The 23,568-nt window shown below is 40.5% G+C and overlaps 1 protein-coding gene across 7 annotated transcripts in view; it reads left to right on the top strand.

The window, feature by feature from the left end:
* The window catches only part of INPP4B (inositol polyphosphate-4-phosphatase type II B), a 553,469-nt gene that overhangs the window by 335,970 nt on the left and 193,931 nt on the right, over window positions 1–23,568 (top strand). For 5 of the 7 annotated variants that reach the window (XM_036233518.1, XM_036233517.1, XM_036233513.1 and 2 more), the window contains one exon: window positions 16,611–16,661. The exons of 1 other annotated variant lie outside the window; for it this stretch is intronic. In XM_036233518.1, coding sequence (XP_036089411.1) covers window positions 16,611–16,661 — 51 coding nt within the window. Of the gene's footprint in view, window positions 1–16,610; window positions 16,662–18,088; window positions 23,348–23,568 lie in introns of those variants that run through there. One more of the 7 variants, XM_016123282.2, reaches the window with a different exon arrangement.

The raw sequence follows: 23,568 nt of genomic DNA, 5'->3' as shown, positions 1-23,568 counted from the left end.
GTTTAGAGATAGAATTCACGGGGTCACTTGAGACTTAATTCACTTTCCTGCACTAAATAATTTCCCCTTTCAGTTTCAAAATGTGGTAGTGAAAATGAGTAAGTTAAATGAGAGGGTGCAAAGTATTGTGTGAGGAAAGCGCTTTTCACCAAGCCCCTGAATGCTCTCCCGCCGGCATGTAACTCTTGGGGTCTACGATTTAGTCCTGGTAGAAAGAACCCATCCTTTCACGGGAGAGGATAATTTTGTTCTTCATTATTTATTATATTCCCAAAGCCCACCATGATTTTTGTGCTCCTTGATTATTCTCTTAGCTACACAGAAAAGAGTACTTGTGCGACCGTATGCTTTATACGTGAGTCCAGGAAAGCAGCATTTACTGTAATCTACCTTAATGCTTTGTTTTGCTTCTCTTTTCGCACACAAACATGGCTATTAAGCCTGTATCAGTCACAGCCCCAAAAGGAAACAGATGGCACTCGCAAATTAGGATAATTCCAGGAGGGCTTATTTACAATGGGACTTTTAGCAAAGTGGAACCACACAGGGTAACGCAGTAACCTGGTTTAATAATGGCAGAGCTGGTACCACCCCTAGGCCTGAAAGAGAGAAAGGGAGACAGTTTCCAGAAGACAGAGACTTGAGTAGAGAAGGCCAGTTTGGTGAAGAGACATGGCTTAGCAAACACTGCCTGGCAGGAAGGGGGCCACAGACACGTACGTGCCCACCTCTCTCTCCCCTCCGGGCCCCCCGCACTGCTGCCAGGGACCTGCCATCAGATCCCATGAAAGCCCAAGGACAAGGAAGGCCCCGGACGTGGTCGCATCGCTCAGCCTCCAGCAGCAGCAAGGGTTGGTGGAAAAGGGTGCGGTGTGGCGTCTAGAGGAGCAGATAGGATTTGGCACATTTGGCACAAAATTCCAACGTATGGAAATTAGAATATTTGAAATGCAAGGTTTTTTACAGCTTGTGATCATCAGAATAGTTTAATAGAAAACAATACCTACTATTAATTACTATGAGGCATTTAGGCTGTGAGAGCCTTACTTCATTGAATTTGAAAGGCATGAAAAAAAAAACCCAACTCACTCATTAGTTCTGCCCATGTCAAGGCAAATGAGCAGATTTCTACATGCAGGATATGCTATTTTCTTTCAAGTTGCCTTTTATTATAAACTACAGGGGCAATTGGGTGGCCAGTCTCTCGTGTGGCAGTTAATTCACTGCATTTTTGGTTTTTTAATTAGCTGTAGGTTAATATCTAGGTGTTAGGATTCTGTGGAAGGGAAGGTTTCAGACACATATGGAGCATCTTCAAAGCATTTCCAGGGGCAATTTTAGGATGAAACAATTGAAAGCGGGTATTTAAGTGCTGACAAATCATTCTAGAATGCAAAACTGGGGATAATGATACCGGACACATCCTTGAGATGTAGTCTTTTTAAAGGTGTATCATTATATACTCCTTTTAACCTCACCTTGTCATAATGCCTTCGAATATGGACATTTAAAACAGTCAGGTGAAAAAGACACCATAGAAAAAGTGAAAAGGCAAGCTATAGAGTCGGGGAAGACTTTTGCAACACATAGAAATTGTAAAGATGATTTGTAAGATCCGTTGTATATAAAAAATGTATAAAGCACTCTTACAACTTAATAAAAATAAGACAACTGTAGAAATAAAGGACAAACTATTTAAGCCAACATTTCACCAAAAAGAAAATTCAAGTAACATTTGAACAAACATTTGAGAATCCATCTCATTAGTAGTAAGATAAATGTTAATTAAAACTATAATGAGATACACTTAATATTAACAGTTGACAAAAATTAGAAAGTTGCATAATTTCAAATATGTGTGATTGTGATATGGTTGGAGGTAAATAATATATAACCATTTCGAGAAACAATTTTGCATTCTGGTGCAGTTGAAGATGTGACCTCAAGCGTTTCTTCACCTGGGCAATTACCATAGAAAACGATTTGCATGTGTGATCCACAATACACGTGCAAGAATTTCATCCTAGCAGTTCATTCTAGTTCATTCTGGCCAGTACATGGAAATAATCCAAATATCCATCCAAAGTAATAGGGATAAATAAATTATGCTAAACTCAAACAATAAATTACTACCTAGCAATGAAAATAAATTGAACCTTAGCTATATGCAATGACTTGAATAAATCTCAAAAAATGTTGAGCAAACAAAGCAAGACAAGGGAATACATATAATATTCCTGTATTTTAGGTAGAGTGAAAAGATAGGCAAAAAGAAAACCCACATTTTAGTTTAGGGGCGTATTCTGTGATGGTAGCACTCCAAGGAAAAGAAAGGAAATCATTACGAAAGGACTGTGGTTATCTCTGATGGAGGAGGTTGTGGTTGTTTTAGGGGAAAGACTCAAAAAGGAGGTTTTCTAGGTTGCCGGCTATGTTGCATTTCTTCCACAGGTGGTGGTTACACTGTTGTTAATTTGTACATATTAAACTGCACATGTATGACTATGCAGTTTTCTTTCTGATAAAAATAAACAACTTTTTCAAAGTCAGTTGACTCTCCATTCTTTAATGTTCTGCATTTTTATCATTGATTCTGCGTGTCTCCCAAAGCTGTTGGAAGTCACTGTTTTTAAATTTCAGATAGCATTTGGTGACTGAGAATTTAAACATGAATAGCATAATAGGAAATGTGAATCTACAATAAATATCTATTAGATTTGCATCCATATTTCTTTCCTTCTGGTATATTCAAAGCAAAAACATGCTCAAGGCACGTATGGGAAGCTCGAGGTTATGAGAAAGAAAATTAATGCTGCTATTAATGGCTAAATTTTAGAGAGTAAGATAGTTGAGGGAGTATGGGGAGAAGTTAACATAGGTAGTTTGGACTAGAAAAATAGGAGGACCTGTGCTGAAGATAGGGAAGAGAAGCATCCTGGACCCCAAGCAAACATTTAGAAGCCAGTTCACTAGAGTTTTTGTTCTTGCTGTTGAAAGCTTCAGTCTGAGTTACTATTAATAAAGAAAATGAGAGAAGTGAAGAAGCTCCCATGGAAATGGACACATGCCTTTCTTTTTATAACTCCTCAGCTGCTTTGGGAATTCTTGGATCCTTACAGAGACTTTTTTTTTTCCCCCTGAATTTTCCCAGAAAGTAGCAGACAGAGCTTGAGTTGTAAGCATTATCCTTGGGAGGTCTTAGGAGGCCAGAATTCTAGTGGGGTTTCAGGGGAATGTTTGCCATAGGTATGATTGCTCCCTGAAGAATTTATTCATTCAATATTTAAAGGCAGTTCACCGACTGCCTAAATGCCATATGTATTTTAAAAAATGGGTGAATTTAGTATCTGTAATAATGACAAGGTCATGCAGTTCTTATTCTGTAGAATTATACAGTGTTTGTGTGCAAGTCCTTTCTTCTAATATATGAGAACCCTGTTTGATTAACATCATAAAATACCTTTCTATATTTTTATACTAGATGCACTAAAAGTACCATTAGTTTTCAGTCGTCCTGATTTCTACAAAACAGAATTGGAAAAATAATAGAAAGGAAAGATTTAGCCATTTAGCAAACTCCCCTTTATTTTGAAAGAATGCATCCTTTGCATCTGGATTCTCAAACTTTAATATACTTAGGGACCACCTGAGGACCTTGTGAGATGCAGATTATAATTCAGCAGTCTGAGACAGGACTTAGGATGCTGCTGCATTTTGAACAAGTTGCCAAGAGATCCCAACGCTGCCAATCCAAGGACCTGATGTAGACGAGAAAGAAGATAGAGAGCAAACCTATGGTTGCAGCTAATTCCATCAGGCAGGCCCACATGCTCTCCTCACGCCTGTGACCAGGATGTACCCCAGATGGGTTCTTCTGTATAATCTGTCCCATGTCTTAAGGTTTTCTCATGGGTACATGTCTGTGTTTTTATGTTTTTAAAAGAAAAATGAAGCATCACGTCTAGCCCTGATTCTGGTCTGAGCTAATTGTGAGACCAGGGAGATCTTGGTCAAAGAATACCTACTTCCAGCTATGAGACAAAGTGCTAGGGACCTAACGTACAGCGTCCTGACTGTAGTTAACAATACCAGACTGTGGCCTTGAATAGCACCAAGAGAGCAGGTCTCGGTGCTCTCACCACGCTCAAAAAAAGTAGCTAATGTGAGGGGGTGGATGTGTCATTTAGCTTGGTTGTAATCAGTCAACATTGTGCTAATCAATTCACAATGTATACATATATCAAATCATCGTATGGTACGCCTTAAATATATACACTTTTTAATTTTCAATTATACCACAATGAAGCTGGAAACAATAGAACTTTTATTTTGCAAACCTTTTTAGGGTGTTGGATTAAATTATTTCTAATGTTTATTCCAGCCACAATAACCCTTCGGTCATCAATAATAGAAAACCTCGATGTGGGTTTTCATGATGACAAATCTGATCGTGTCTTTTTTCTATTTTTTTAGTTCCTCACTACATTTTTCTCCCTCTTTAATAAGTTTACTTATCCATTTTCCAGTCATTGAGAAACTTTTCTTTTTGGCTTTAAGAATAGCATTCAGTACTCTTCTGTTTAGCTATGTTTACTACCTTTATGTTTATTTGAAGGAAAGGGGAAACTACCAAGAATAAAGTCTCATAGTGTTACACAAATTTCTTTTTGTAAATATAAAGTTACCTGAAGTCCCTGAAATGTGGTAGTATAAGCACAAACTATCGTATTATATAGCTAAGTTCGGAATAAGCTGTGAAATAAAACTTGAACAAGACAACTATTCTAAAAATTACCTTTTCTTAATCAGGCAAAATTATTGGCATGGTTAATTCCCTTTAGAGAAATTAGCTTGCTTAATTAGAACAAATTTTTAAAATTCCTTAATAGAATATTTATGAAGAGTTTAGACTGTAAACTAGAAGTGCTAGTTATAAATAAATTTATTTATGGGCCAGGGAATATACCGGTCTCCTCAGGTTTTTTTCCAGCTTTGTGGTACATTCAATGAAAATATTTTCTAAACATTGATGCACTGCATGGTCTGTGGCCTGTACAGAACACGATCAAAGGCTCTGGAGATAGAGAAAATTTCGAAGCATCCAGTACTAGCTGCCAGGGCACTTAAAACTGACCCTGGAGCCCAGATATGTCATGAGACCAGTTCTGGGAAGCAGATTCCTTGTGCGCTTCTGCATCTTTCCCAGGGCCAAAGTTTCCATTGATGTGAAGAGAATCTCTCAGCAGTTACTAGGACTTGGATTAACTAGATAGGCTGGCCACCGCTTAGACAGACATTTGAATTCCACTGAGTTTGAAATTAGTTAAAATCATTGGTTTTTGAGAGATGGTCTTATCCTCTGAAATGGGAGGCTAAGAATGGTTTTATTTTCCAATTACTGTTGGGAATAGGGTGGTGTTATGTTAAGTCCTTTGTGAGCTAGCCACAGCCAGGCTCATGACACGCTGGGATTGCTGGAAGCCTGGGTCTCTCATTCCCTCCTCTTTGCTGACCGACTCAACGTGACCCGGTGGTGAAGTGCTGGAGTCTGCTTCCCCTAGCCTGGGAGAGCTGGTCTTACACATCACCATCCACCCCCCCCCCCACCCACTCCACAGTTGGTCTCAAGTCCAGAGCTTTTAAAGAGACAGGTTGAGAAGATTTACACCATGGAAATTGTCCCGTTCTGTAGATCGTGGCTTCCGCTCTCATCCGACCCTCAGTTACTAAGCATTTACCTGCGCACCTCTGTCCTTGAAGGCAGAACCCCACTCAGCACGAGTAGATTAAAGCCCCTGGGTTTCCTTCATGGTAGTCTCATCTACTCTGTGTAATAATGAGCATCCCTAGCTGAGAATGCTTGGAAGATTCTTCCTTAGTAAGAGTTAAAAGCACAACATCTGGTAAGAAGAGCTTATGAAAACGGCCCTTGTTTCTCCTGTCCCAGTGAGTGGGCTTTGCTTAGTGCACATGACTTTATTCATTCATTCATTCATTCATTCATTCATTATGGTGACATTGGTTAACGAAATCCAATAAGTTTCAAGCATACAATTCAATAGTGCACATGGCTGTAAACAGTTCCTCTCAAATGCCTGAACCCGCAGCTCCAATTCGCCCCCCTCTGCAGGCACTGAGACAGCAAGAACGCCAAGTATACACTCTCTTTAAGTTCAAAACGTGTTTTATAAATGTCAGAGATATTCCAACGGTTAAGAATGTTAAGCGTTAAGATTCTAGGTTTCAGATGTTTCCATGAGAGAGTAAATTTCTCAGGCATCCGAGAAGGTAGAATTTAAAAGCTTTGAATAATTTGAGGGACTAGGAATATATGGCATTTGTTGAATAATTATAGTTTAGTGGAACTGAATTGCTTTGCTGAATACTTGTGTGTGTGTGTGTGTGTGTGTGTGTGTGTGTGTGTGTGTACGGCCAGTTTACTTTGGTTCTTACTGCCAGTTTCCTTTGTAAAACAGACAGAAAAACTTCGATAAAAAATAAAAGAGCCATTTCCCAGGCAGCTATTGCTCCAGTCCAGATGTAGAATGTTCCACAAACTTAACTTAAAAACACCTGGAGCTAGATTTCCAAGGTGTACCTTAAGTGAGGCCTAATGATGTGCAAAATGGTGCCCAGGTGGAAAGATGCTTTTCGGAAGTCCTGCCGGTAGGTTTCTTGTGCTAGAAAGAAGGGGTTTGGTTGAAAAACTAAAAGTGCTTTCTTTCCTTTTATATTCTATCATATGTGCATTATCATTTGCTATTTATGGGTCTTGAAATCATTGCTTGCCCATGTGGTTCAAATAAAAAGATGCAACAATCACACTCTCTTCCTCTGCCTGGGAACTTGACTGTAATTTCCCTTCTTTGTCTTTGTCGAGCCAACATGTATTATTATTTCAGCCCAAGCTGCAGGCAACACAAATGAGGGGTTTTGGAATAAAGTAAATTCAAATTGGAATATTAGTTTCTCTACTACCGGTCACATAATCTGGGGAGAAAGTCACTTATCTTGATTTTGTTTTCTTGTGGATTGAAAGCTACCTAAAGTTTGAGCTTCGGTTCCCTCTTAAGATTGTTTCGAAGATTCGACGAGAAGAAAAAGCAGTGAAAGAAAATTCTGAGTGATTAGAAAAGGGTCAGTTAAAGAAACGAGTGGGGCCATGTCATTGGCATTTTTAAGGCTCCTTCACGTGATGCTTATGTGCAGCCACTATTGAGACCCACTGATCAAATTATTATAAACTTTGGCGGAATTCCATAGAGAAAGAAACTAGTGTGATAGCACGCTAGATAGAATTTCTTCAGTTGTCCCATTTTTGCCTGGAGCCATCCCCAAAACTCTGCGGGATAGCTGTATTGAAAGCCATCCATTCCCCTCTATGTCTCTATACACTATTTCCCCCCAGTTCATCAAAAAAAAAAAAAAAAAAATTTTACTCTGTGAATTGATTGTATCAATCCATTGATCTTTACCCAGAGCTTAGTGATGTTCTTTTGACTGGGGTTACAAAAGACCGAGTTGTAACTGACAATACTGAGTATTATCACAATAATTTTGTTTTGTTTTAAAGCTACCTAGAAATCATTCAGCCTCAAAGTGTTGGGACTAATGACTTTCAGGGAGCAGCAGATTAATAAACATGCATGCATGTTGATATTACTGTTCTCTGTCTAATGGCTTGTTCATTAACTCATGACTGTGGTCTTAATTGGGGGCCGTTAATATGTAAGGATGGTGTTTTTGAGTCTGGCAATGTGATAAATTTTGTCTGTTTCTATTCCCTGAGGCTAATAGATTTTTGGTTCTTAAAACTCTCATTAAGCAGCCCTAGGGAAGATAATTAAAGTCGCGTTGTCGGTCCGGGCTCCGAGGAGGCAGACTGCCATGCGTGGGGCGCAGCCTCCGGAAGCAAACCATTTAATGTCAGATCCGTGGATTGCTGTGAAGTGATCCCGGATAAATAGCTCAAGTTTCCTGAACTTGAGTGTTCTCATCTGTTAAAACGGGCAAAACAATAACAACGCAACTCAGTACTAGGGGAATGAAATAAGATAATACAAGAAAAAAAAAATACCTGTGCCTCTGAAATAATAAACCCATAGGTCAAGGAAGTATGGCGTTATTTCCTTTGATGCCATTATTTTTATTTACCAATTAAAAGCTTTCTAGTATTTCTTCTAGAGTAGCATGTACTTCTAGTGTTGGCATCAAGGGATCAGACCCAATGATACTCTTTCTATTTTTCTGAATGAAGGCACAACTATGTCTGTGTATTGGGGTAGTGAAGGAGAGGGAGGGAGATGGACCCACTAATGGAGTTTAGACCTGACAAAAAACTGTTAACATAGATCTACAGCATTGGACTTGAGCCCTATGTGTATTTCATATGTTAATAATTTCTACATGTGGAGCTTCAGATGCCAGCAGGAATGGAGTTCTTAACACATAATGAGCAGTGGTTTAGCAAATCATCAGTTAATGTCTTCAATGCCTAGAAAACACATTTTAAGATTGTGTTTTTGCAGTGTAAAGAGCTCCTTTATGCTTTATCTCCACTTAAAAAATGTCTAAATATCACTTAACACTTAAAAAAAGGGTCTGTTGTCTTAAATCGTACAGCTTTTTTAGAGGGTTGTCATTTTTGCTTTAGATAGGTGGCCAGGACAGGCCTCGGCTCGTAGACATAGTGCAGGAAACCTGATAGGTTCTGAATGAGGTGACCTTTCCCAACCTATCTCCCCTTTCATGAAGATGTAGGAATCAAGAGTTTGAAAGGCAGAAGGCTTTACTCTCACTACAGTGGTAAAGAGAACTCTGACTTCTGTGCAAATTAGACCTTGGTGTCAGCATCTCTAATTTTCAGCAGAGCCTGTATCTTTCAGAGACGCTCTGACAACGGAAGGGGATGTCGAAAGACATTTTTGCTGTTCAGTAATTTTTCACCTGCATGTCCTAGATCTCTGTAATAGCTGGGAAGGGAAATGGAATAAAATGTGGGTGGTAATGGCAGGGACACTCACGGTTATGCAACTTGGAGCCACATTTGCAGTCGCAGCAGCCTGAAGAACCACGTGACTCCTGGACGATTGGTAGAACTGAGTGTAACGTCTGTTCATATAGCGAAATCACAAGTCTTAAAGATCCTCTGATTAAACATTAAGGGACCCACGTGAGTAGAGAGCGGCAGTGTGAACGTCGCTGCCTTAGAGAAACGGAGAACCTCTAAGATTAGACACATCCGGACTTAAAAGAGTCCTTGTATGTCTCTTCCTATTATCTCTTATTTGGCTTGGATCTCTATGGAGAGTTCTTGTCTACCTAATTTTGAATAATATGTCTTGACAAGGGAAGGATAATCGCATTTACCTAGTAAAGAGTAAGACAGCATGTCATACTCAATAATGATTAGATTAGTTTTGAATAGTGCCCAGGCTTCAGAGTAAACTGCTTTTACTAAGACAACCACCTGTAGTTATACATTCGTAACTGGTTTATCAAAGCCTTAACTCAATAGACAGACCAACATATAATGGCAATTCCCCCTCTCCAATCATTTAACTATATTCTGATAAATTTTATTTTTCATCTCTTAACTGCAGTTGGAATTTCTTATTTTTCCAATAACTTTCATTTTAAAAAGTTCAGTTCAGGTAGAAAGTGCTAGGTGGGGCAAGCAGTACACCCTCTGACAACACCTAGAAACAAGCCAGACATGTTACAGAAATCAGGTTTGAAAACATCAGCAAGCTGTGAAAATAATGGCGACAAGATAAACTAAAATTCCAAAGATAGGAGGACCTTTGGGAGTTGAGCTCTCAGGAGCCTGTGATATTTCCTCCTTGGGCATTTGCTGATTCTAAGACTGGGATGAAGATGAGGCCTTTGGACCCAGCACTGTTGCTGCTCAGAGAAGGGGAATCAGCAAAGCTTTCAAGCAGTTACATTGAGCGAAGTGAGAAACGGAAACTTCGGGGGCCTCAAATCAATGCCATTCTTTCTCAAAAGAGACCTGCTGACCTCTGAGCTTTGCAAGATACTTAAGAATCAGCCCAAAGACTTACAAAAAAGGAGAGCGAAACCTCCCACTGTTTCTCAGTGCTTAGCAAACCAGGGAGAGGGACCTCAGAGTACAGGCAGGAGACGAAGCCCTAAGAAGGGGTGAGGAATTGACACTGAGGAACTAAAAAGCCACTTTTTTACCTGGGGACATTTATAGATTCTCCCTTTAGCAGAAGTCTGAGTATCAAGGCTTTGCTAAACACAAGGTGGCAGCTGGTAGACAGAGAACCCAGCAGAGATTCTGGTTTTCACGTACAGCTGAAATGACACATTTAGAGACAAAAGGGGACTCCAGCTCAGAGCTAGTCTGCCTGTGAAGACATTTGCCAGATTTCGAAGCTGTGTGGGGCGCAGTGCAGAAGGGGTGCTTAGAGACATCTGAGAACTCTGGCATTCTTTGAGGGTTGAGGAGCAAAGACCAGCTGGGCTCTTGGTTGAAAGTCTCAGGGTGTCATATGCAACAACACGGATAGACCACATGTCATAATTTGCTAGGGCCACTCTAACAAAGTACCACACACTGGATGGTTTAAGCAACAGGAATTTATTTTCTCTCAGTTCTGGAGCCTGGAAGTTCAAGATCAGGGTATTGGCAGGCCTGAGTTCTTCTGAAGCCTCCTTTCCTTTCAGATGGCCAGCCTCTTGCTGACTCTTCATGTGGTCATTCCTTCGTGTTTGCACCCTGGTATCTCTCCCTCTTCTTATAAGGAAACCAGTTCTGTTGCACTGGGGTTCCACTCTGAAGGCCTCATTTTAGCTTCATCATTCTGTCTCCAGATGCAGTCACATTCAGAGGTACTAGCAGTTAGGGCTTCAACATAGGAATTTGGGGTTGGGTGGGTGGAGAGTGGAGGGATTGTACAGGTGGAAATTCAGCTCTCAGTACCGAGTCTTACCACAATCCCAGCCCAGCTCTGATGCAAACCAATCCCTGACTTGATGAGGAGGGCATCTGCACAATCTGAGTTCTTAACAGATGCCTCACCTTCAAAAAAATTACTAAAATAGCTCATAACCAGAATAAACCCCATCTCTTACCCTAGCCATGTTTATGTGCAAATGGCACCATTCTCATCTGTGACCTACTTTGCTCCTAAGGGCTCTTCCAGGTCAGATCTCCTCAGACTTTAACATGCATTTGAATTACTTGAGAACCTCGTTAAAATGAAGACTTTGATCCAGTAGGTCGCGAGTGAGCCTGAGACCAGACTTTCTGTGAGAAGCTTCTAGTGGATGGTCCTCAGACTGTCTTCCTGACCAGCTGAAGACCAGTGGGTGCTGAGTGTGCACACTGAAGTTTAAGAAACAGTTCTGCAATTCTGTTAATATATTTTTTTTAACTTTTTGGCTATTTCTCAGTATAAGGCATCCTAGGAAATACGATACCAATTGAGCACCTTCTTCTTAGAAAATACACACTGTGAAAAGAAGCTAAACATTTCTCTCCCAGTCAAGTTTTCATATGTTGGAATAACAAGGCGGTTCTGTGTTTTATTCCAAGTAAATGTGATGATATTACGTATTCTTATTTGAGATATATAGAGAATTAGGGTAACATTTTAATTGAGGAAGAAAAGGATGAGTTTCAATGACACATTCATTATTAGGGACCTTACCAGATGTGACAGCAGTCTAAGAAGAGGATCTGGGCCCTCTCCCTGTCCCAAGGGTGCCCCTCCACCACTGCCAACACCATCCACTCTGCCTTCCAGGGGAAGGTCGCCCCCTTCTCAGCGACCGGTGAGGAGAAGCATTTGCATGAGGCCCGGGCACGGACACCCTGGTGTGCAGAGTCGTGGCAGCATGGCCTTCCTGTCTCTCGGTCTGGATGGCCAACGATGTCCTAGCATTGGAGGCCACCCCACTGCCGCATTCTTAGTTACTCACCTGTGAAAATCACAGCCATCCCTGCCCTCCTCCCACCCCCAGGGGATGAGTGCCCGTGCTGTTTGTAACAAGGCTGACTAGTTTAAGAAACTCTTCTCCGTGGATCTGGGCACTGGACTGCCATTTTCAGCCCCTGCAGTGAGATACAAGCAGCCTCTTGCTTGGGAGCAATTAAAGTTTATGAGCCGGTCTGTAGGGATTTGATCACATGATGACTGTAACTCACTATATGTCACCTGGTTTCCTTTCATCTTTTTTTTTTTTTTCAAGGTAAATTTTGTATGGAGCATTTTGAAATTATGAAGTTGATACGGAAGGAAACGAATTTGTTTTATATGAACCTGAACTAATATTCAGGATGGAATACATCATCTTCTACATGACCACTCCTGTTAATTGATCTGTCTTGCTTTATCTGATATCATAAAAGTCTAGACAAGTTAAACGAACTTTAAATGTGCAGTCACACGGACACTCTCATGTTCCAGGAAGGGTCAGGGTGGGGTGCAGTGAAGAAAAACAGGGAGAAGAACTGCTAATGAGACCAAAAAAGGGGGAAAAAAATTCCTGGGGAAGGCCAGGAAACCCCAGGAGGCACGACGCTGAAATACTCCAAGTGCAGCGGTGACAGCCATTGCTTCATCCTTTCTTCATCAAGAGGCCTCATCTCAATCTGTCCAGGGCTTTATTTATTTATCTTTTTAGTGCGATATTCCTCCCCGCCCCTCAATCTCCCTGCCTCTCGGTCTCCCTCTCCTCTCTTCTTTCCTCTGATTTCTCGTCCCTCGACGTTCCTCCTTTTTCTCCATTCTCTCCTCATTCCCCCTCTTCCTCCTTCCCATTCTTTTTCTCATTTCCTCTCTCCCTTCCTCTCTGTGTCAGGTGTTGTCCTAAGTCTAAAAAGATGTAAGACAACAACTGGTGAGGTCTACTCTTAACCCCCCGTGAAAGAGAACTGACCCCCAGGCAAGAGACGACTGGCATTGAGAGGTTAAATAATCCTCCCAGCATGACAGCAGGGTTCAGGTGGTTCACAGGTCTCTGACCATGTTGCTCCTCCACCCAGATTGTTCCGTGATTTCTTATTGCGTATTAATTGCATAAAGCACCACGTCACATCCATAACATGACAGATGGTTCTCTACAGCAAATGGCCCTAACCTCTCTCTCCTTAAACGTGTTTACCTCTTGCCACTTGCCCGAAGGTCCCCATGTTATAGCATCAACAGGATATTCACTTTCTCAAACACGAATGGGCTTTTATAACTCTATGATGCATGTCTGTTATATAACACCCTGCTTGCCTTGTCATATCTTTCCTTGCCTGAAACTCCTGCTCATCCTTCAGAACCCACACTACCTCTTCCCTGAAGCCTGTCCTAACACTCACAGGCTGACTCAGTTACTACTCACTCTGAATGCCCATAGGAAAATACACACATTTCTATTTTAGCCATTACAGTATATTGAATTATTCATACATTTGTCCCACCCATTAGACTCTGAATTCCCCCCAAAATCCAGTGCTTGCCACCTAGTTTATGTTCACCACAATGAGGGATACATATTATGCATCATCGATGTATGATCTATATACCACAATATCAGTAGTGTTGACCTTAAATATAAAAGTTTTAGAACTACACATATATACTACCTTAAACAAATGTTTCACATAAAAATCTGACTTTATAAAACTTAAATTGGATTACAAAAGTATCATCTTTCCATTCTTCTAAATCAAGAGCTCTGCTAGTGATTTAAACATGCCTTTATTTAGGAAAAAATGACATACATGTACTATTCAAAAATACCTCTATTATGTAACAGAAAACACATTTTCTCTCTCTCTCTCTCTTCTTCACACACATATACATTGGAAATGGCAAACTTGTCTGCAAATATCTTCAGATTTTTTGTAGTATATAGCTTTGGGTCAAGAATTCTCTTTTTTCCTTGTAGTTTATTCATGTTTATAAAGAGTAAGTGTTCTACTGATAAAATCAACATAAATTTAGGAGATTAATTACCATGTTGCAGGAATTGTATTAATTCTAACTTCATTCAACATTAAATCAGTTTGTATGTGTATACACTCTACTCAGTCCTATATATGTTAACTCACACCAATTTATGACTTTTCACTTTATTTCTTAATTTAAGCATGTCCCTTTGGATAATGTTATTTGCTTGTCAAATATTTTCTTAAAGTGATGTATAAATAGGTTGCATTTGTGTGCATATTTATTCACTATATATGTGTGTGTGTGTGTGTATACATATATATACACATACTGCAACTGCATTCGAATATATATTGTGTGTATATATTTCTGTATACACATACTATGTATATAGTCCAGTCCATATATCTATATAGTTCATATATAGACGTAGTATATAATCTATATGTACATATATATATAATAGAGAAAATTATATATCTCTATCTATCTATCATCTATTTATACATATACACTTAGTATATGGTCCATTACAGCCCACGATTAATATATAGTTTCTTCATCCTTTGAGGCCAGCGATGGTTTTCAGATAATGAGACTGAATGGTACAGCTGAACATTCTGGACTGAAGACTATTGATGCAGCCACCAAACTGCAAATGCTCTTAGCCAGTGAACACACGAAATCCTGAGTTAAATGTTTTCTGCAAATTTTGTTGTTTGTTCTGTTGCATCTCTCTTGTCATTTATTTTGTGCTGTGGTGAACGGTTTTTCATGATAACGACTGACAAATTGTCCAAGCGATAGTGCTTGACCTGCCATAAAGAAACAAAGAAAGAGCGTTAAGCTGAAGGTAAAATGCACTGTTTCACGGTGGTTTGGAAACCATGTTAAAGATGAGCAGGCCAACAGGAAAGAGCTGGTTCACATCTTTTGACTTTATAAGGCTTATTTTAAGCATCCCTTCAACCTGGGAGAACCAACCTGGCAGGGTTAGGTAGGTCAGGATTTAAAGGATTTGAAGAGAAATCTTATTGGCAGCACTGCGCCTCCAAAGGGATTTTGTTAAAATGTTGACCCGTGTGTGTCCCTGGGTCCCTCTCTCCCCCTGGTGCCCCACAGCCCTCTGTTATCCAATTAAACAGAGTACGCTTGTATATCGGTCTCTATTTCCTAACTTGTTTATCTCATCCTTCAAATTAAGATATACCGGATTGAGGCTTTATGTTTTGTCTTGCTTTTACTGGCTTCTTTTCCTAAGTGAGAAAGATTACTGTGATTTCTTTTCATTTGAAATATTTTTTCTTAAATAAACGTGGATGAAAAAGGGCCCACATAGTAAACTTGACAGGCTCAGGGGAGGCACGCAGGGTGGGCCTTACAAACCCAGAGATTGCAACTAACCATATAGGGTGGTCATGGTGGGCAGTCTCCTCCTTGGACCTGTAGCTTCCTTGACAAAGGTCAGTCTTTACCTTTGAAATATGTCTATTGCCAATGTGCATCTAAGATAACATACCTTTGAAATGTCAGTGGTATGTTATATGAGATGCACATAGACAATTTTCTTTTCTAGTCCCATCAAGGAAAGGTACAACCACCGGCATCGGAGCACGAGACCACATTGTTATCTTATTGTCCACATACCATCTCTCTGCGCTGTGAATGTTAACTATCCTGTACCTGCCAATGCAAAAGAAGTGTGTGTCTCTCAGTTTGGGTTTTTATCCAATCCCAGAGACTTCTCCACTCTGCTTTCTCCCGCCCCCTTAATCTACCACCAATGGATTCCACGCAACCCTCCTTACGTCTCCTCCTGTGAGTCTCATGTATAAAGTAAGCTGCAAAACTGCCATTCTCTGGAGCATTTTCTCAATCCGTTGAGATTTTGCTTCCCAGCAACTCTCTAAGACTTTTCCTTAGGCCAGACATTCCTTCGTTGACAGACAGAACCATAAGCTCAGCGGCTGCACGTTAGAATCAATATCAGGGTGCAGGAAAGAGCGCCAAAAGTTTGAAAAGGTCCCCAGGTAATTCTAATGCACAGCCAGGATGAAGGACCATCACTTAGTAGAAGATTTACCTCTACTTTTTTATTTCAGGTGTTGATATCTCACTTAAAATGCTTTTCAAACATATGAAAAGCCTACCCAGACGGCTGATTATTTTACACTATTTTTCTTTCCCCCAATTGAGAATTCGAGTGAATCTTCATGTTGAGAGAATCTAGATAATGGTATCTGACAATTTGGCTCAGGATTCTCAAGTAGGAGTGATAACCTATAAGGACTGTGGGTTTTCAGGGCTAATTCAGAGAATAAATACTTATTGAGAATGCATGGAGTAATTTCTGGCACACGCATTCTGCCCTTACCCTCGAATGTTGAATGAGGGTTGCTGTTGGAGAAAATTAAAGGTGATTCTCCTAAAAGCCAGCTATCTCTGTATTTGACAAGTGGCGACAGGGTGAGGCTCCAGGCAGCTCTGTGTACTTAGGAAAATCTGGAAGTCTAGGAACTGTTAAAGGACAGCTTTCTTGCCCCGCAATGGATGTTGCACACAGGTACTTCAGTAATGATTAACCACAGAGTCTGAACTGATGCCAGACGAAGCAGAATAAAAGCCAGCACCTGGACTAAGCTTCTGCACTGGTTTCTACTCCAGCGTCACATAGAAAATGTTTGTTTTTCTCCATAGGTTCGAACCAGTGTCCTACATGAACATAAGGATCCCCTGCCAGATATTGGGGTAAGTGTTTCTTCTGTTTCGAAAAGGCACACACATCACTTCTAAGTTAATCATTTGGATTTTCCCTGGCCTACTGCCAGGTAGCTGACAAATGGAATTGAGTTAAATTAACAGGGTGTGACTATGCAAGGAAGCTCTGTCACGTACCTGATGAATTGTGTAGAATTCATCTCGTCTCCTGAAAATCATTCTCAAATGAATCCATATTTAGTTCCGCTGGCTAGACAGGAGTCTAGAAATTGCCCTGCAGGTAGCTGAGATGCAATTCAGAGCCAATGTTCCTGGACCAACGGGAGGCTGGGGAAATTGCAGATGTGAGCTCTGCCTCATCGGGAAGGAGGCAGAGAACCAATCAACGTAGGACTGTGGTGTTTCCTGCTTCCCGCCCCTTAAACAGGTCAGGACGGTTTTGCAGGTCCACGTACGTGCAGTCCAGCGCTGAAAGATCCCGCTGAGGTTTTCCTGCTGCATCTGAATCATTGCGTCTCCAGCTTTTAGAAGTTGGAAGAACAAGACAGTAATAGGTGATTTGGGGCTTAGACAAGGCTAGAGGAGGCAGTGGCAGCTTCCAAAACGGTAGCACAGCGGGCTGAGAGGGGGATCTGTGCATTCAGAGAGGAGGAAAAAGTCCAGAAACAAGCTGGGTTCTAAGAGGCCCTGGGACAGAGCCAGCCAGAAGGCCTAGTTGAAATTCCCTGAAATCCTGCAGGCAGTTGACAGCCTCCCCGGGCCCGAGTGCACCCCCTCACCACCTCACTGGCAACAGCCCCCATCCGAACCTGCCAACGGCACGCTTCAAAAATATGTACCGAAACGGAAGTTGCATCGACTGAGAAAATTGACAGCCGCGTCTGCATCTGACAGCGTAGAAGGAAAAAGACACTTGATGCTCTCTCATGCCTAACGCGAGCTTCTGGTTCCTCCCCGGGGACAGGCCGAGCCCCTCTCCTCGACTCTGCTCTCACTTCCACCACCAATCTCTGTGCCCAGACTCGCCAGCTTTGTTTAGTTTCTCCAAGGAGTCTAGCGAGTTGTTCCCAGCCCCAGGCCTTTATCATCCAGGCCATGTGACCCCTCTCCCTGCCTGGGCCACCTTCCCCACTCCCCCACCTCCCTGCCGGGGACTCAGGGCAAACGCCTTTTGCTGATGACCCCTGAGACACCATCCCGCAAGCCGGCTCCTCCACCGAATGCTCTCATCACACTCTTTGCGCTTCCTTCATAAAATGTAAGGCCTTTTGAAATTTGTAACTGTTAATAACCGTTTATTTTTTGAGGTTCGAGAAAGAGCAGTTGGCTTAAATTTTGCTTCTCTAACTGCTCGCCCTCCCCTAACTGCTGTGCTAAATCTCCCTTGCTTGACGCTTTCATGACATCAATTACATAAGTTTCCCTATTCTTTTTTTTTTTTTTTTTTTGATTCAGATTCTTGGGGATACATCTCATTCATTCTAAATCTTGACTCTCTTCTCTGATTTTAAATTATTTTCTTCCATCCTCTCCTCCCGCCGTTTTCCGCTGCGGGCTGCGCATCTCCGTGCCTCTGGGAACTTGAGCTGGGCAGGGGACGTGGTCTGATTCTCACACATGGTTCTCCCCTTTCTTCCTCTTACTGCTCAGCGCTGTGGCGAGGGGGAAGGGAGGGGAGAGCTTCTTTCTGGACTTGCCCACGGTGAGGACAGACGAGCTTCCCTTCCTGCTGGTTTCGATGCTTCTCAGGCTTCTGCTGCCTAGTAGTGCACTTTGTGTGGCAGATATTGAAATGTTGGCTCTCCTGTGAGCACAAATATAAACTTGATGTCTCTTTTTCAGTATGAATAGTTCGTGTATCCAGTTTCTCTTCCTGTGGGCTGGGGAACCATGTAACCATAACTGTTAATGTTGACAGTGGAAAAACAAAAAACAAAAAAACCCTAGTCTCTGAAAAAGGGTCGGTCTGCTAGGTTATATGAGAGAGCGATTGTGTGTTAACCTCATGCGATCAACTTCGGCTCTTCAAAGACCTCTGAAAACTTACACCACAGGGCCTGTGTGTAGTTTTATAAGAACAGGTCAGAGTATTATTTATAAGTTCATTTCATCTCTAGACCAGCACTGTTCAATAGAAATATAATGTGCGTGTGCCACATATGTGTCACGTGTAATTTTAAATTCTCTAGTAGCCCAGGCTTTTTAAACAGTAGGAGGAAATGGATGAGATTAATTTTAATATTTTATTTAACCCAATACTACACGTGCCATACAATCATTTCAAGATGTTTTCAATACAATTTGTTAATAAATAATTAATAGATTTTAATCACACTCTTTTTTTCATGCTATGTCTTCAGGGATAGATGTGTATTTTACACTTGGAGCGCTTCGCAATTTAGAGTAGGCGCAAGCTGGGTCTTCAGGCTAGTGGCTGTCGCTTGTATGGTGCGGCTCTAAGCAGGACTCTTGGGAATCCTTGGAATGTCTATACAAACTGCAGTATAAAGGAAGCCCGTGCTTTGAATAAAGGCTTGGCGAGATGAACAACCGCGATGGAGGTTGGTCAGCTCATGGCAACGCGTTTGCGGTTTTACATCCTCCGACGCCTCGTGTAATGCTACCCCACTGGGGGCCCTTGCAAACCTGCTGCAGGGAGGCGCGCAAGCCCCGTGAGCATTCTGGATATCTGTGCCTTGCCCAGAGTTCCTGCAAACGCTGGTAAAATAAACTGTTTATGTGTCCACTCCCCGTAGAGAGCAGCCAGGGAATGAGACAGGAGCTTTGCTTTTTTCCCACCCTGCTTGATATCACTCTCCAGCCAGGTGAGTGATTGAAATCGTGCATCAAGCAATTTAATGATCGTCTGCTTTGGGTGCTTGGACCGGAATGATAATTGCGAGTGTTGCACTGTCATGAGCAGGCAAGAAAGGTCAGAGCCACATGTCGTGCAGGCAGAGAGCCTGTCGAAGGAAAGGGATTGCCACCTGTCCTTGAAATGAGGCACAGTGTGATGGAGATGAAAGAATGCTGGACCAAAAAAACAAGAAACCTGGATTGGAACTTGGCCTCTGCATATTAACTATTAACTAGTTCTGTGACCAGGTATAAACTATTTAACTCCTTCGGGCCCTGGTTTTTTCACCTACAGACTGGCAGTGCCTGAATAAGCCTCCACATTCTTTCATTCCAGGTAGACAGTTCTTGGGCCCTGATAAACATTCGACATGATCTGATAAAAATTTGAGCTATAAGGAATCATGTAATAACATGTGCTCTACAATAATAACTATAACAGACTGTATAACCTTTGCATTTTTTTTTCACTTTTTATCTACATATCTACATAGAGAGAGATATTTGAAATATATCTATTGCTTGCAGGAATTTCTCATAGGCTATATTTTTAAATTCTCTGCCTTTTTAAAAAAATATTTAAAGTGGACTTATAATAACACTTTGAAGTCATCTGATTTCTGGGTGTATTATGTTAATTACTGTGCAAGATAACATTCATGGAATGCTTTCTATTTTCCCAGCAACGTACTAAGTTCTTTTCCTGGGTCTTTTTGACTCTAATAACAATAGCTTTGAGAAAGAGACAGAGATTACATGAACTTTTTCATACACAAACTACAGTCTAAAGTGGTGGAATAACTCATCCAAGATCACAGATTTGCAAGAGAAGAAGACAGGGAAGCGAGGCCTGGCAATCCTCATCAGTGGATGGCTAGCCTGGGGACTGGGAGAAGTAATTTAATTCCCCAAATTTCTATTTTTAAACGGAATTACTGATTTAGGACTACACTTCAGACTTCTGTACTCCAACTTTTACATTTTTTGTCTGTCTTTTTAATTTTTCTCTGATACTGAAGCTCCTAGTTTAAAATCTTTAAGACGAGAATTTTAGAAACAGCAACAAAAAAGAGACGGAAAACATTTTTTTGAGTTATATTTATAATAACAAATATATTTTTAAAGGATTTTCTTAATTTCTATGATTATGATTACAGTGGCAACAAAGATGGAATAGCTTTATATTACATTATTTTTTTTTCTTTAATTTGAACAAAATTATTCATTTTACGTTCTTGTGTGCTATTTTTCCACCATGGGAATTCAAGTTTCACAAATAGAGAAGATTGTTTTCCCTCTAGTTCATTCTTTTACTAAGAGTCCAATAAATATTCATGTAAATGAATGGTGTGCATTCCAACTTTGGGGGTGGAAAAGTCCTAGTTTTCTTTATATTGAGGTGAAGCAAATACATGAAAACCTGCAAATAGTAAGCATATAGGCAATTTCACTGTTGGTGTTGTGTTATGAAACACTAATATATTGTTTTGAAAGTTGGGAATTTATTAATGCTTATTATGCAACATGTAGTCCCAATATCCAGTTATTTTTAGAATAAATGAAATGGTATTTATACTTAAATAACACCTCCTCTGGTTTATTTGGTTTGACACATTTTCATAATGTAATGCTATGATGCCATTTCTGAAACTGATCTTTACCATGTTCTATTATTCCTATAAGCTCTCCTGTTATCCTTTGAGATTAAGCATGTGGCTGACAGCTGTGATGGAAAAGATTCACTCATAGGAATTGTTCTTGGCAAATTGCAAGCACTCACAACACAGCAATAGGCATACTATGTGGCCCCTATGTTCCGGGCACTGGGCTTTGGCTCAAAGATGGACAAGCCAAAGTCCTGCTTCCCCAGGAACTCCTGGTCTGGTGGACAAGGGAGGCAGTCAATGGCTTATGGTCACAAACTCTATTTGCAGCTGTGACTTATGGTGTGTCTGCAGGGCATGTCTGAAAATAGCCACTCCACCTGTCTCTTCTTGCTACATTCCTGTTTGAGGCATTTGCTGCTGCTTTTCTTGGTGAATATACCACAATAACATTCACGACACATGTAGCTTTTTTATATTAATTCTAAAACTACTTCTCCCTTCAAAATCTCAATAGGAGAAAAAAACAAATTTGAAATTTGAAGCATCGTGAAATTTTTGATCATTTAAGAGTTTTCTTTGAATGAGGGTAATGAGAAGTGTGAATTTACACTTAAAAACCTGATTATGAGTGAAAGAAGAAGTGAGATAGACATCTCTTTAAAATATAAAATGCTAAAATAAAATTCACTACAGTGGTATATAATCAGCACTCTAAAATGTTTTGATTTCTCATTTTCAGTAAATTATAGTAGTTTACAAGTATCTTCAGAAAGAGCATTTCTCCTGCATCTAATAGTATGACTTACTTGAAACTAGTGCCCATGCATTCATTCATTCATTCATTCATTCATTCATTTATTGTCAGTAAATATTTATCACATGACTCCTGTGTGCTAGGCAGTGAGGGTTCATCAGAAAAAAAAGCTTCTCATGGAACTTCAACTGTTAATTATTTGGAGGGAAGTACAAAATAAGCAGATGTGTGTGTGTGTGTGTGTGTGTGTGTGTGTGTATTTGGTGATAAGTGACAACAGAAAAATCCAACAAGACAGGGAATAGAGAATAAATAGCAGAGTGTATCCATAGGAGAACATGTGCTCTTTAGTATAAGGATGATCTAGGAGGTGTCTCTGACGATGCTTTCATTCAGGTGCATCCCTCTGCCCCTTGGTGAAAAGTCATCCTAAATTCTACGTGCTTCGTTCACGCAGCTCTTGGATGATTTTTTTCTGCCTTGATCCACTCTGATTTCGTCACTCATCAACCTATCAGCGCTCACTGCTACAAACTCTCAATTTTCACCTAATGTCCTTCGCCTAATTATTTGGTCTCACGTTTTTCTGGTTTTGCTGACTTAGTGTCTAAACCAGCTCTTTGAGTTTCAAGTTAGTTAATTGGGTTATCATTACTAACATACAAACATCTTCAGCTTTAGAACTGTTATTTTAATCGTTTGTCTTTTAAGCCTTTTGGGACAGTTCTCAGTTAGAGCTTTGAAAGGAGAAGAAAAATTCTGACCAGAAGTTTTTGTCCCTAGTCTCTACTACTGCTCACTGTAAATGCAACCTTTTACATAAAGAATAACTGCACAGTTTCCTCTGAAAAGACCTATCTGGTTTCCAGTCTCCCACCGTAGTGCAGCCTGGCAACGGACCTATGAAGAGAGAATGTTCTGGAACACGTAGTTGACTTCTTGCAGCATATTACAATGTGTTAGGCAGCAATGGCATTGGTAATACTATGAGTTTGATATGTTTGTGTTTACTTCTTGACCTTGAGGCGAGAATGAGAAATCCTATTTATGTTATACCATAACATTGCGACTTTTAAATCAGAAGTTGCCAGGAATATTAAAAAGAGATGAAAGATTTTTATCCTAGAAAAAGAAAAACCAATTTTGAGTTTTATTCTTTACATTATGAGTCGAAGAGTGTAGAAAGTAGATATTCATAGATAGTCAATACCCAGCATGATAGGTTAAAAAAGCAATTTTAGAAAATATGACTGAATAAGTACCATTCCTTTTTGTATGTTGGGATGAAATTGTCCCATGCTAGCACAGAAATAACAAAGGAAACAAATGCGTTTAAACATTGCTGTGGTGGGGGAGAAAGAAATACAGCATTTCTATTTATAACTTGTGCAGAGTCCCACATAAAAATAGCTCCAACTAACAGATTTGCTCATATCTGGAATACAAAGTTGTTGCTGCCAGTGACTTGAGGAATTCTAATACGAACGACGACGGCATTGGTAAATATTGAAAGTTTCTCACCTTTCTTTACCCCAGCTTTGATATGGGAAGAATATTAGTTAGTGGGAAAGTCCTGGCTTCTGTATTATACATTTTGTTATTTTCCAGACTATTCGTCTCTTTGTTTTTAATGAAAAGGATGCATTTTCACCCCACCGACTTCATCCCATTAGGTGGATAATATTAGTGATGGTCGTATCTGTCAGTGCACTCTTTGTGG

The sequence above is a fragment of the Rousettus aegyptiacus genome, unplaced genomic scaffold, assembly GCF_014176215.1.
Source record: "Rousettus aegyptiacus isolate mRouAeg1 unplaced genomic scaffold, mRouAeg1.p scaffold_m13_p_16, whole genome shotgun sequence".
In the NCBI taxonomy this organism is placed as follows: domain Eukaryota; kingdom Metazoa; phylum Chordata; class Mammalia; order Chiroptera; family Pteropodidae; genus Rousettus; species Rousettus aegyptiacus.
The sequence above is the reverse complement of the archived record's forward strand: the minus strand, read 5'-3'. Positions and strand labels throughout refer to the sequence as shown.